The sequence below is a fragment of the Sphaerodactylus townsendi genome, linkage group LG03 (assembly GCF_021028975.2).
Source record: "Sphaerodactylus townsendi isolate TG3544 linkage group LG03, MPM_Stown_v2.3, whole genome shotgun sequence".
In the NCBI taxonomy this organism is placed as follows: domain Eukaryota; kingdom Metazoa; phylum Chordata; class Lepidosauria; order Squamata; family Sphaerodactylidae; genus Sphaerodactylus; species Sphaerodactylus townsendi.
Genome location: NC_059427.1, coordinates 164,465,699 through 164,478,522, shown reverse-complemented (window position 1 = coordinate 164,478,522; position 12,824 = coordinate 164,465,699). Strand labels below are relative to the sequence as shown.

General features: G+C 43.0%; 1 protein-coding gene across 2 annotated transcripts in view; it reads left to right on the top strand.

The window, feature by feature from the left end:
- Positions 1 to 12,824, top strand: part of MMD (monocyte to macrophage differentiation associated) — a 36,258-nt gene that overhangs the window by 9,050 nt on the left and 14,384 nt on the right. For both annotated transcript variants that reach the window (XM_048490437.1, XM_048490438.1), the window contains exon 2: positions 6,992 to 7,073. In XM_048490437.1, coding sequence (XP_048346394.1) covers positions 6,992 to 7,073 — 82 coding nt within the window. The remainder of the gene's footprint in view (positions 1 to 6,991; positions 7,074 to 12,824) is intronic.

The following is a 12,824-nucleotide window of genomic DNA, read 5'->3' as shown; positions in this document are numbered from 1 at the left end:
GGCGAAACGTCAGGAGAGAATGCTGCTAGAACACGGCCATACAGCCCGGAAACCACACAGCACCCCAGTAATTCCAGCCATGAAAGCCTTCGACAATGCATTGCTTAGGAACACTTTGGCGAAACCTGGAAAATTCACAGGTTCTAGTATCCTACTCCAAAGATTTTAAATCGGCTCATCCTTTGTCAAACATGAATGAAGTAGCTAGAGAGCGTATTAGATATTCAGGCCAGCGGTGACCTAGCTGGGATGGCTTCTCTCAGCGTAGAGGAAGTGAATATATACCAGATAAGTCCGGGGGTAGGTGGGGGGCAGCTCACATTTCTCAAGCGCTGAGACACAGTAGCAGATTTCATTCACTACAGCAAATGAAAAGAAGCTTCAGAGGACAAGGAATTTCTCTTTGAGTCTCAGAATTCTTAAAGGGCAGCTGCAAACAAAGGCAAAGTTAAAAAGTGACTTTTGGGGGCGAGCTTGAGAAAAAAACTTTCAGTGCATTATTTTTTCCAAGCCTTTAACTGAGGCGTTTTTCAAAATTTTGCAGCCTTGATTTCAAGATGCTGCACGTTGTGAAATTAGCAGGCTTGCTCTATAAATCAGCCAGCTTCCGTGGAGAACTGAAACCAAAATGTAAAAATGGAAGGATACAGAAAAAAAACTTGAATATACGGACCGTTAGAGAATGCGACAGTGGCCAGCAAAATGTTTTCTTGTAGTGTAATTAGCAGGTGAGCATCAAAAGACCACCCTGGGTTAGATTAAAGTTGCATTTTATCCAGCATCCCCACTCCACAGTGGCTCCCAAGCCCACAAGCAAGGCACAAAGACATAAGAACATAAGGAAGAGCCTTCTGGATCAGACCAGAGTCCATCTAGTCCAGCACTCTGCTACTCACAGTGGCCCACAAGATGCCTTTGGGAGCTCATATGCAGGATGTGAAAGCAATGGCTTGCTGCTGCTGCTGCTCCCGAGCACCTGGTCTGCTAAGACATTTGCAATCTCAGATCAAGGAGGATCAAGATTGGTAGACAGTGGGGCAGCTGGTATTCAGTGGCAAAATCATACTGGCCTTTTTATTCTCTGTCTCTTATCTGTACTGTAGAATTTTCCTCTTTCATAGCTGCTGGACATTGAGTTGATGTCTTCACTGAGGGCCCTTCCACACGAACCAGTAAAAACGGGTATAGGACGCTGAAAAACCCGTTTTGGGGGGGGGGGACTTTGCACAGATCCCGCCCCCAAAACGAGCCTGTCCTGTGTTATTTACCCCAACCCGGGGTTTAAAAAATCACTTAAGTAGTGAGTCTTCCAATGTCCCGGGTTGCAGTTACTCGTGACCGCAAGGCTCGGCAGGAGGCGCTTTATTGCCCCCCTTTTCCTTTTTTTTCATTTTGCAACTTACATCTGCGTATCTGCACAGGTGCAGATGGTCTTATAGTGGGACATCAGCATAGCTATGCTGTGGGAGTTCATTTGTGCATGCCTATGTAGCTGCGTATAGGTGGGAAGTAATTGAAAAAGTCATGTTTCTGTGCAAAGGCACAACAGCAACCCGGATTATTTCCATGGACTCGGGTCGCTGCCTGCACAAATGCATGTGAATGCAAAAACCGCAAAACGGTTCCTTTATCCTGACTGCAACCCATTATACATTTGCTGAGCGGAAGGGGCCTATGTCATCTGTCATAATATCAAGGAAATATGTTGACTGTGTATACTCACACTGAAGAAGTATACTCACATTGAAACTAGATTCTGCCAGGGTAGACTCGGTGTGTTGTGTGTAAGTCTGCACAGTCACATTATAAAACAACTGGAGGGTTAATATTGATTACCAGTGGTATATTGGCTAGTGCACAGGTGTACTTATGTACAGAATTATTGTCTGTAGAGATTTTAACTTATGCCTAATAAAGGTTTTGTTGTTGTTGTTTGTTGTGAGGGGGGAAGGGCAAGGAGATTGTAAGCCCCTTTGAGTCTCCTACAGGAGAGAAAGGAGGGATATAAATCCGAACTCTTCTTCTTCTTCTTCTTCTACACTTCCCATCATCCCCTGCTAGCATGATGCTGGCAGGGGATGATGGGAACTGTAGTCCATAACATTTGAAGGGCCGCGAGTTTGACACCTATGGGTTAGTGGTTTTATCTCCCTCCTGCAAATCATGACTTGCTTTCTTGCAGTCTATCTCTGTTTCAGCCGGCCTCCAGTTCTATAAGACTATTTTAGAGAGGTACCATTTTTGCTGGGATGGGGGCACACTGTGAGTATTTTCCTGTCTCAGAAAAAAATGTCTGTATCGTCAGTTGAAGTGCAGCAGTCGAGAAAATTGTATGCTTCCACATTAGAATGTAGTTCCGAACGAATGTGAGAATTTTTATTCATTTTAACGTGCTGCCTTTGTCAAAACCATTTTGTGCATTATTGAACTTGTTACTGTGATACAAGAACTTTTATAGTTCGTTGAATGATTATCACCAATACTTGCCTTTTGCAAACCAGTAGGCACAGGTGGAGTATTTGACAACAAAGAAAGTCCAGTATGTTGAGTTACGTAGTGGAGGAACATACAACCCGACCAGCATCTTTTTCTGAGATATACTATACCAGGGGTAGGGAACCTGCGGCTCTCCAGATGTTCAGGAACTACAATTCCCATCAGCCCCTACCAGCATGGCCAATTGGCCATGCTGACAGAGGCTGATGGGAATTGTAGTTCTAACACTGGAGAAACAGGTCTATCTCTCTCTGTTTCCCCGAATATAAGACATCCCCGGAAAATAAGACGTAGTAGAGGTTTTGCTAAAGTGTGAAATATAAGGCATCCCCCAAAAGAAAGACGTCGCAAAGTTTTTGTTTGGAAGCATGTCTGTCGAACAGAACACAGAAAAATAAGACATCCCCTGAAAATAAGACATAGCGCATCTTTGGGAGCAAAAATTGATATAAGACACTGTCTTATTTTCAGGGAAACACAGTAGCAACAGACACAGGTGGATTGAGTGCCCATTCTCCATGTGCTTAGTTTTGTTCCAAAAATCACATCCTCACACTTCTGCTGTATTCACGACAAGGAAGGGGATCTTTGAGGACTTGTGCAGTCCTCCGTGTCCTGCGCCCCTGTCATGCCCCTTCTGTTTCCTTGTTTGTTTTCTGGCTCCCTCTTTAATGGTGGTCTTCATTTTCCCTCCTTCTGTTTCCTTCACCCCCACCACTCAACGTTTGGGCTGGTTGGAGTGTTTGTTGATTCCTGTGCAAATTTCGGATAGACTGAAACAAATTATCCTGGTGAAGCACAAATATTAACTTATCTGTACTGTGTTAATATGATTTTTGTGAGCATTTTTAATGGCTGAATGCTGCAAAGCTCATGTACTCTTTTCGGTTATCCAGTTGTACAGATAATCCAACCAGAAAAATGTGTTCAAATATTCTCTCTTGATGTGAATTATTTTCTGTTCCATATAGTGCATCTGGAGGCACAGTGTCATGCAATAAATTAAACTTAACATAACAATAAGACTAAATTTTCTACTTGAAAACATTTACACTGTCAAGGGCTATGATCTTCATAAGCCAGAATTTAAAAAAATTACTTCTGAATTAGCTTCTTCGCTCAGGCTTCAACAAATTTTCTTCACCTTTATGAGCCACCCCCAAAAGTTAGGATCATGTTTTCAGAAAGGGAAGGAAAGATCGAGGTCCCTCAAACCTTGCACTTCACTAGTTTGGAGAAATCTTTCCAAACTTTTCTAGGAATAACAGCTTGCTTGCTGCAACATGGTTAATTTAAAAACTTGTATTATAACATTGCATTCTATTATCTGTGCATCTTGTAGAAGAACAGGGTCTTTTTTTGGCAAGAACTAACTGGTATGGGAGTTTAAATGTAGTCCAGCCTCTATTATTTTTTGGCCAGTGTACACGTACATAATTTCTCAGTCTCAGGAGGTGGCAGGGATTAGTTAGTTATCAATTACTAGCGGGGCCCGGCCACGCGTTGCTGTGGCTTATTGTGGTGAAATGGGAAAGGGACAGTAGCAGCAAATCAATTGCAGAGGCCAGCAGTACGTGCTCATGGAAACGTGCAGGCTGATACTGTGCAATGTCATTGATGTATGTAACCGCATCCTCCCTCACTTCTCTTCCCTTGCATGGCACCCCTCCCCCTACCTACCTCCCCTTTCCCTTTGCTAGAGTGGGTGGGTCATATCCAGATGCTGGGCCCCATCCCTCTCCTCCCTTGCATGCCACCCCTCACTCTCTCCCCTCCCTAACTTCTGTTCCCTTGCATGCTTCCCCCTCCGTCCCTTCCCTCTCCCACCCTCTCTTCCCTTACATGCCACCCCTCCCCCTCCCTCCCTTCCGTCTCCCTCTGCTAGGGTGGGTGGGTCATATCCAGATGCTGGGCCCGCTGCCTCCCCTCCCTTGCATGCCACCCCTCACTCTCTGTCCCCTCCCTAACTTCTCTTCCTTTGCATGCCTCCCCCTCTGTCCCTTCCCTCTCCCTCCGCTGAATGTGTATGAGAGTAGGTGTGTTGTGTGGTAGCAGTAGGTGAGGCACAGAGAGTGAATGGTACCTGCGTGTGAGGGGGGGGAACCCCACCTGATGTCTCACACGGCAACGTGTGTATGTGTTTCACTTCCACTCGAGTCATTGCCTATGTACTGTTTTCACTGCTCATATCTGGCCATCTGAGTGAACATTCTAAGGGCACGAACATTTTAAGGGTGACAGTTACACACAGGCAGCTTCATGGCCTGGTGTGCCAGGAAAACGATGTTTTACCTGGCTCAGGTGTGTTGTCTGACAGCGGGAGGTACGTAAGAACACAGTCGGGGGAATGAGTAAGTGTCTGTGAAATTTTCAGAGTGTTTGGGCCAGCAGGTGCGGGGTTATTATCGAAGCAACAAACGCATGGTTCCATTTTTATATTTATAGATGATAAGACCAAGTCTTTGCACACCATCCAAAAAAGTATAACTGGTCTATAAATAATGTGCCTGTTGAGCAGGTTAACCGATATAAATATCTTGGACTTCTTTTCTCTTATAATCTTTCCTGGGCGCCCCACAAAAAACCACTGTTGCAGTGGTTTCTAACAGTTGCTCTGCAATTGAAGGGGTTTTTTTTCCATAGAAAAGGCCCAGCAGCATTAAAAATGTTTAACGCAGACAGAAACGCAACTATTGTATAGAGCTCCAATTTGGATTCAAACTGTCGATAATTCCTTGAATTCGTTTCAATCAAAATTCTTTCGCAACATTATGGGACTTCAGAATTGTGTTCCCTTTGCGGCTAGCTGCTTGGAACTTGGCCAAAATTCATTAGTTTATAAGGCCTCGTTAAGAACTTTTAAGTTTTGGTTACGTTTGCATTTTTCACAAAATGATAATTCCTTGGGGTGTTGTGAGGTTTCCGGGCTGTATGGCCGTGTTCCAGTAGCATTTTCTCCTGACATTTCGCCTGCATCTGTGGCTGGCATCTTCAGCGGAAGATGCCAGCCACAGATGCAGGTAAAACATCAGGAGAGAATGCTACCAGAACACGGCCATACAGCCCGGAAACGTCACAACACCCCAGTGATTCCGGCCATGAAAGTCTTTAACAATACACTGATAATTCCTTGGTTTATTTCTCTTTGATATGTAGGCTCATCCTTGGTTTAACTTAATTGAGAGAAAGATTGAATCGCTTGGAGTATCTCTTGATTCTCTTTACTCTCTTTCATGTTTGGAATCTTTCAAATTACTAAAAAACAAAATTACTGGAAAGAGTTTGCTGATCTAACCATGACTGCCAGGAAAACATTCTCACCCTTATATTTTCTAATTCCGTTCCAACAGAATAGGATGGCTTATTGTCTACATTTTTTTAACAAATCCCAATCAAAGAAGAGCACTTAGACTTGCTCGATTCATAGTCTTCCCCGCCACCTTATTACGTGGCAGATTTAACAACATAGAAATGAGCAAAAGGGTGTGTACTTATACAATACAAAGACCTTTATTAGGCATATTTGTGCTACACAAAATTACAACAAGAAAAGGTATAACGTATGCTGTTAATTCACTCTTAGCAACATGACCTGCAACAAGTAGTGAGCTGTTCTCCTTAAAATCAGAGGATCGTTGCTATTAAATAGTTTTACCATGCAAACTTTGGGAGAGGCTTTACCCATGATCGATGGTAATAGAGCTTCCCTTTGTGAGTTATATTTTGGACAGTAACATACAATATGCTCCAATGTTTCCACCACGGTAGGACAATGTGGGCATACCAACAAAGGCATATATATGTGTATGGGGGTGTGTGCGTGTGTTTGTATAGATGTGTGTGTGTGTGTGTGTGTGTGTGTGTATTTAATCTTTGGTTATAAGGAAGTTAGTTGTGTGTTTAGGGCTGTTGACATTAGCAAGATTTAAGTATTGCTAATTTTAGTATGCATAGTCTTATAATGGCTTAGAATGACATATTCTTCAGCCTGATCATGTTGCCCTGACCTGAAGAACTACTGTGCTTTAACTAATTGGGCTTCCTTTCTATTTTAATTCATGTCTGTATATTTTGATATATCACAGCTCGACTTACATCTGTAGTCTGTAAGGGTTGACTTTCTTTACTCGCTATAAATAAAATGTAGCCCTTTACACAAAGAAAGAGTGAAGAAGATGCAGATTATACAAGTTAGCCTTGGCATTGCTGACCATTTTTTCATAATTGTGTTTAAATGTAAAAGAAATATGGGTTCATAGTGGTGCTAAAGAGATTTGCTAATGTTGGTGGAATTCTTGGCATCTTTACATACTGAGCTCTTTTTCTTCTTAGGCTAATTTAATGAGGACTCTTTGTCCAGATTCCCATTCAGGAATATTTCAGTGTAACTATGATCAACAACAAGAATATCAAATACTAAGCCACTGAATAAATGTATTCATTATATCATTTTAAGTATCCATTCATGGAAACTGGATTTCAATTGTCTCAACAGATTCATGAACCATCCAGCTCCAGCAAACAGCCGTTATAAACCCACTTGCTATGAGCATGCTGCTAACTGTTATACTCATGCGGTAAGTAAATTGACTTACTGGCAGTACAATCTATGTGGCATTCAAATTGCTGTAATTCCCAGCTGTGTTAGATTTTATTGTGTTTAAACCATGACTAGACAAAAGCTAGTAATACTGGGAAGAACCATCAGTGTAGGAATGACATTGCTGACCAAAGTACACATTATGGGAGCATTCAGTCTAAAAACCCAACTGATTTTATTTACTTATTCAGTCTTTCATCAGTCTGGTCTGTATTTCGCAACGGAAGATTCCCTAAAATTTTGTGAAATCTGATCCTTACTAGAGTAATGATTACTAAAAGATTATTCTACCACTTTGGAAAGATTTATTTTTAGAACATTGACAGCTTTTTCTCAACAAAACAGCAGCGGCGAAGCATCTACTCCATGTTGAAACAGTTTCCCAAATTACTCTCTATAACTTGGGTGCTGTATGGTTTCCGGGCTGTATGGCTGTGTTCTAGCAGCATTCTCTCCTTGCCGCCGGACTTGTTGACGGGGTCCTTGGCCGACTTGCCCGCGTCCTTATTCTTGTCGTCCTTGGGAGGCATGGCGGCAGTGGCGATCCGGTGGCGGATCGCTGTGCACTTTCACTGTGCTATTTAGCAAGTGTGGTAGGAGACAAAGAGACACTGTAGATCTTCCTAATAGTTAAATCTTACCTTTGAATAGCATATGTCCCTGAACATGCAAGGATAAAAGTGTACGCTGTTCACAAGGTGGTGCTAGCAAACAGTATCTGCTTCCTCTAAAAACTGCCTTCTTAATGACATTTTTAAAATTCTAGTGAGCCATTTTTGAGGGAGGCCTTGTGAGTACTCAGAGTCTTTGGCATGAAGCAGCCAGGCACTCCCTTCTTGCCTTCATCCTGTTCGTCCTTTGATCATGAAGATTGCTTTTAGTCAACTTTTCTTACAACCAGTGAGATACCTTCATGAATTTTATTGGTATCTATTTTTATTTTTGGAAATTTACCAGTAGCTGCTGCATTTCCCACCCTAGACTTATACTCGAGTCAATAAGTTTCCCAGTTTTTTGTGGTAAATTTAGGTGCCTCGACTTATATTCAGGTCGACTTATACGCGAGTATATACGGTAAATAGTACAGAATCCTAGTTCTGAAATTCAAATAAATTTGTGTAGTACAGAAGTGACCTTTGCAAGTCACTGTTTCTAAAAAGTAAACCCAGCCTTGTAAACAGTTGCTTACCTGGGTCAGAAAGAAGCTGCTTCAGCTTTACAAGAAGTAGGGAGTTCTTTTCCACGTTTATGTAACACATTACTAATGTGTGGGCATGCAGATTAACAAATGGGTTTCTGGGGTAATAACTTATAGAGAGTATGTATTGTCGAAGGCTTTCACGGCCGGAATCACTTGGGTGCTGTGTGGTTTCCGGGCTGTATGGCCGTGTTCTAGCAGCATTCTCTCTCTTCTCAACTCAATCGGTCCACATTCCAGGCAATTATGCAATGATTTGGACAACCACAAATGGACCTGTTTGCTTCAGTGACCAATCGGCAGACCTCAGCCTTCATGTCGAGGTTTCACCACCCAGAAGCCCCCGGAGTGAATGCCCTGACAACACCCTGGCCCAAGACTCTTCTTTATGCATTCCTTCCAACACCAATTCTACCCAAGGTCATCCAGAAGATCATGTCGGAGAAGGCCCTAGTAATTCTGGTAGCACCCTACTGACCACGTCGTCCATGGCTATCATCCATTCTCGACCTCGCAACCTCTGAGGGCATCACTCTGCCGATGCCTACAGACATGCTGATTCAGGGCCCCATATTCCATCCCAGCCCTCAATGGTTCAAGTTAACGGCCTGGCTGTTGAACGGAGACTGCTAAAGAAGAGAGGTTATTCTGATCAGGTGACAAATACCCTTCAAGCCTCACGTAGGAAGTCAACCAATAACATATATAACTGTTCGTGGAAAATTTTCATCAGATGGTGCAGAAGGAAAGCTGTTGACCCTGAGCAACCAAGTGTACCTCAAATCCTCAACTTCCTGCAGGAAGGCTTTGATCAAGGACTTCGTAGTTCCACGCTTAGGAGACAAATCGTGGCACTCTCTACCGTGTGCCCCCCAATTAAAGGAGTACCTCTGTCACGTCACCCTGCCGTCGTTCGCTTTCTGAAAGGTGTAACTCAATTGCAACCACCCGCAGTTCACCGCTTCCCTACCTGGCGACTTTACCTGGCACTCTCCTGCCCCAAAATCCCCATTTGAACCGGTCCAAACGATTCACCTTAAGTGGTTGCGAATGAAATTCCTGCTCCTGCTTGCTATCACTTCGGCCAGACGTGTTTCCGAACTGCACACCCTATCAGTGGACAAGGACAGATGTATTTTTCACAAAGATCGGGTAGTTCTAAAACCAGTTCCCACTATCATACCCAAAGTCCATTCACTTTTTCATATCAATCAGGACATAGTGGTGCCTAATTTCTGTCCTAACCCCTCTCATCTAAAGGAGAGACTTTGGCACAATCTGGACGTACACAGGTCTTTGAAAGCGTTCCTTATAAGGACAGAACCCATTCGGAAGTCCCAACAAATTGTTCATCAACATTTCGCAACCTAACCTCGGTCATCAGATGTCCAAAGCTGCTATCAGCCGCACCATTAAAGCTTGTATCATCGAGGCATACAAGGCTTCTAATCAGCCAGTTCCGCATGGGATCATAGCCCATTCTACACGCAGTGCCGCAGCCAGTGCGGCGCTCAGAAGTCAGGCCTCCGTATCAGACAACTGCCAAGCAGCCACCTGGTCATCGGTCTCTTCATTTGTGAGACATTACAAAATTCACTCCATTGCAGCCTCCGAGGCTGTCTTTGGCAGGAGGGTGCTAGAACACATTATTGGGGACTGATCCTGACTCACCCATTTGGGACACTGCTCTGGGAGGTCCCAGAAAAGATGTCCCCCTCCTCCAGTAGAGCGGTCCATTGGTTACTCACCGTGAAGGGTCCTTCTACTGGATGGATAGGGGGACATCTTGGCCCTCCCGGGATCAGCATTAGCCCCCAATTCGGTCCACACTCTCCTGCCACATCAAACCTATCTGCCAAAACATTACTTCTAACAACATCCGATACATCCTTCACTGAACAGACCACATACATGATCCATCCTACTCCTCTAGGGCCTCCCTAGATTAGTTACCGACAACAATCTATCCAATTCTCGTTTACAACATTAGAGTTCTTGTTGTGTTGTTTTGTTGCTTCCTGCTGGATACTTCCCATATTGTTCCTGGGGGAGTGCTTTACTGCTTTGACAGGTGTCTACTGAAGATCTAAGGTGACATCCACTCAGACCACAGGAAGTGACAACTTTAAGTCCTGCCTCCCTGAGATCCGGTTGGGAAACACCCAGATAAGATGTCCCCCTATCCGTTCAGTAGAGTAACCAATGGTGAGTAACCAATGGAAAGTTCTCATATACTTGATGCTTCCAAGATTGACCCCCCACAAGAAAAGAACAAACCGCAAAATGCTGCAAATAAACAGATGAGAGGGAACTGCAAGCTCAGAAAATGGCACCCAGGAGGACATTCAGGGAAGCGGAGAAGCTTGAGAAATGTAGTCAATAGATCACACAGCAACTGAAGACACTTTCAAAATGTTTCAGCCAGAGACTCATAAAATTCTCAGCTTCTGATTTTCATTGCCAGATTAATCTGTCCACCCACTAGTGCAAAATGTCTTTTGTTTTTTTGCTCCATGGACAAAAAAGAAAAATATATATTGGAAAATATATACAGTTTCAGGAACGGTCAGCAACTAGAGTTCATTCAGCCAAGCACATAAAAAATGTAAGGTCAATTAGTGAAATAGTATTCTGATACGTGTTCTGGAAGTGAAACTCATATGTGCCTGAAGAAAAACTAGGGAGAGAAATAGGGTACCTTGAGTACCTTGGCAATGAAATAAATGTCTGTGTACAGATTATGAAACAAATGATGATGGAATGAAGAAGGAAGAATTCACTCTTTCCTGGTATGGACATGACTTGTCTATGCTGTTTATGCCTTAATGTTTAAACAATAAGATAACAGAGGATACAAGAAGGATTAGTTCCAATGCCAGCAACTAACCTATCTGTGAAATAAACGCATCTGTGTCAAAGAGCCCTCGATGAGCCTTGGCATAGTGAATTTCAGCAGTATCGATATTTTGTAATTGTTTCCTAAATAAAAATCATAGCTGTAGTAATCACAGCATTTATTTTTTAAAAGTGGGACAGAATTAAGTGACTAATTATCTAGTAACTTTCCCTGGTGAATTCGTGAATATTCTAGTCTTCTAAGTTCCAATTTCATTCTAAAACTTTCCTCCATAGAATGTCACCTTTCGCTTCTGTTTCTGAAATGCTCCCGTCTTTAGTTATAAATCTTGCCCATGGAAGTGCAGTGTTCCTAGATGTTTTTAACTAATTTTAAGATACCACAGCCACTATTAACTGTGAAAATTGCTTGCAGGATAATTTATGTCCCTGGGAGTAATGACCTAGAAGTAGGGGTGGGTGGCGTGGTGGCCAAGTTTGCAGATGATACCAAATTATGTAGGGTGGTGAGAACCACAAAGGATTGGGAAGAGCTCCAAGCGGACCTTGATTGATTGATTAATTAATTAATTAATTAATTAATTAATTATTGCATTTTTATACCGCCCTCCCCTGGAGGGCTCAGGTGATTGGGCTAAGAAATGGCAAATGCAGTTCAATGTAGCAAAATGCAAAGTGATGCACATAGGGGCAAAAAATCCAAACTTTACATACACACTACAAGAGTCAGTGCTATCAGTCACAGACCAGGAAAGGGGTTTGGGCATCTTAGTTGATAGTTCCATGGGAATGTCAACTCAATGCATGGCAGCTGTGAAAAAGGCAAACTGTATGCTGGGGAGAATTAGGAAAGGAGTTGATAATAAAACTGCCAGGATTGTCATGCCCTTATATAAAGCAGTGGTGCGACCGCACTTGGAGTACTGTGTTCAGTTCTGGTCGCCACATCTCAAAAGATATCGGAGAGATAGAAAAAGTGCAGAGAAGGGCAACGAGGATGATTGAAGGATTGGAGCACCTTCCTTATGAGGAGAGGCTGCAGCGTTTGGGACTCTTTAATTTGGAGAGGAGACATCTGAGGGGGGATATGATTGAAGTCTATAAAATTATGCATGGGGTAGAAAATGTTGACAGAGAGAAATTTCTCTCTCTTTCTCACAATACTAGAACCAGGGGGCATTCATTGAAAATGTTGGGGGGAAGAATTAGGACTAATAAAAGGAAACACTTCTTCACACAATGTGTGATTGGTGTTTGGAATATGCTGCCACAGGGAGGTGGTGATGGCCACTAACCTGGATAACTTTAAAAAGGGCTTGGACAGATTTATGGAGGAGAAGTTGATCTATGGCTACCAATCTTGATCCTCGATCTCAGATTGCAAATGCCTTAGCAGACCAGGTGCTCAGGAGCAGCAGCAGCAGAAGGACATTGCTTTCACATCCTGCACGTGAGCTCCCAAAGGCACCTGGTGGGCCACTGCGAGTAGCAGAGTGCTGGACTAGATGGACTCTGGTCTGATCCAGCAGGCTAGTTCTTATGTTCTTATGTATATTCACTATTCTTAAATACAAGAGTTTTAAAGTAAAGGTATCATGTATGCATTAGTATGTCTGAAGTATTTACAGTAGTCATTTTTAAAATTTCATTTCATTACGGTTTTTTGGCTTAGAT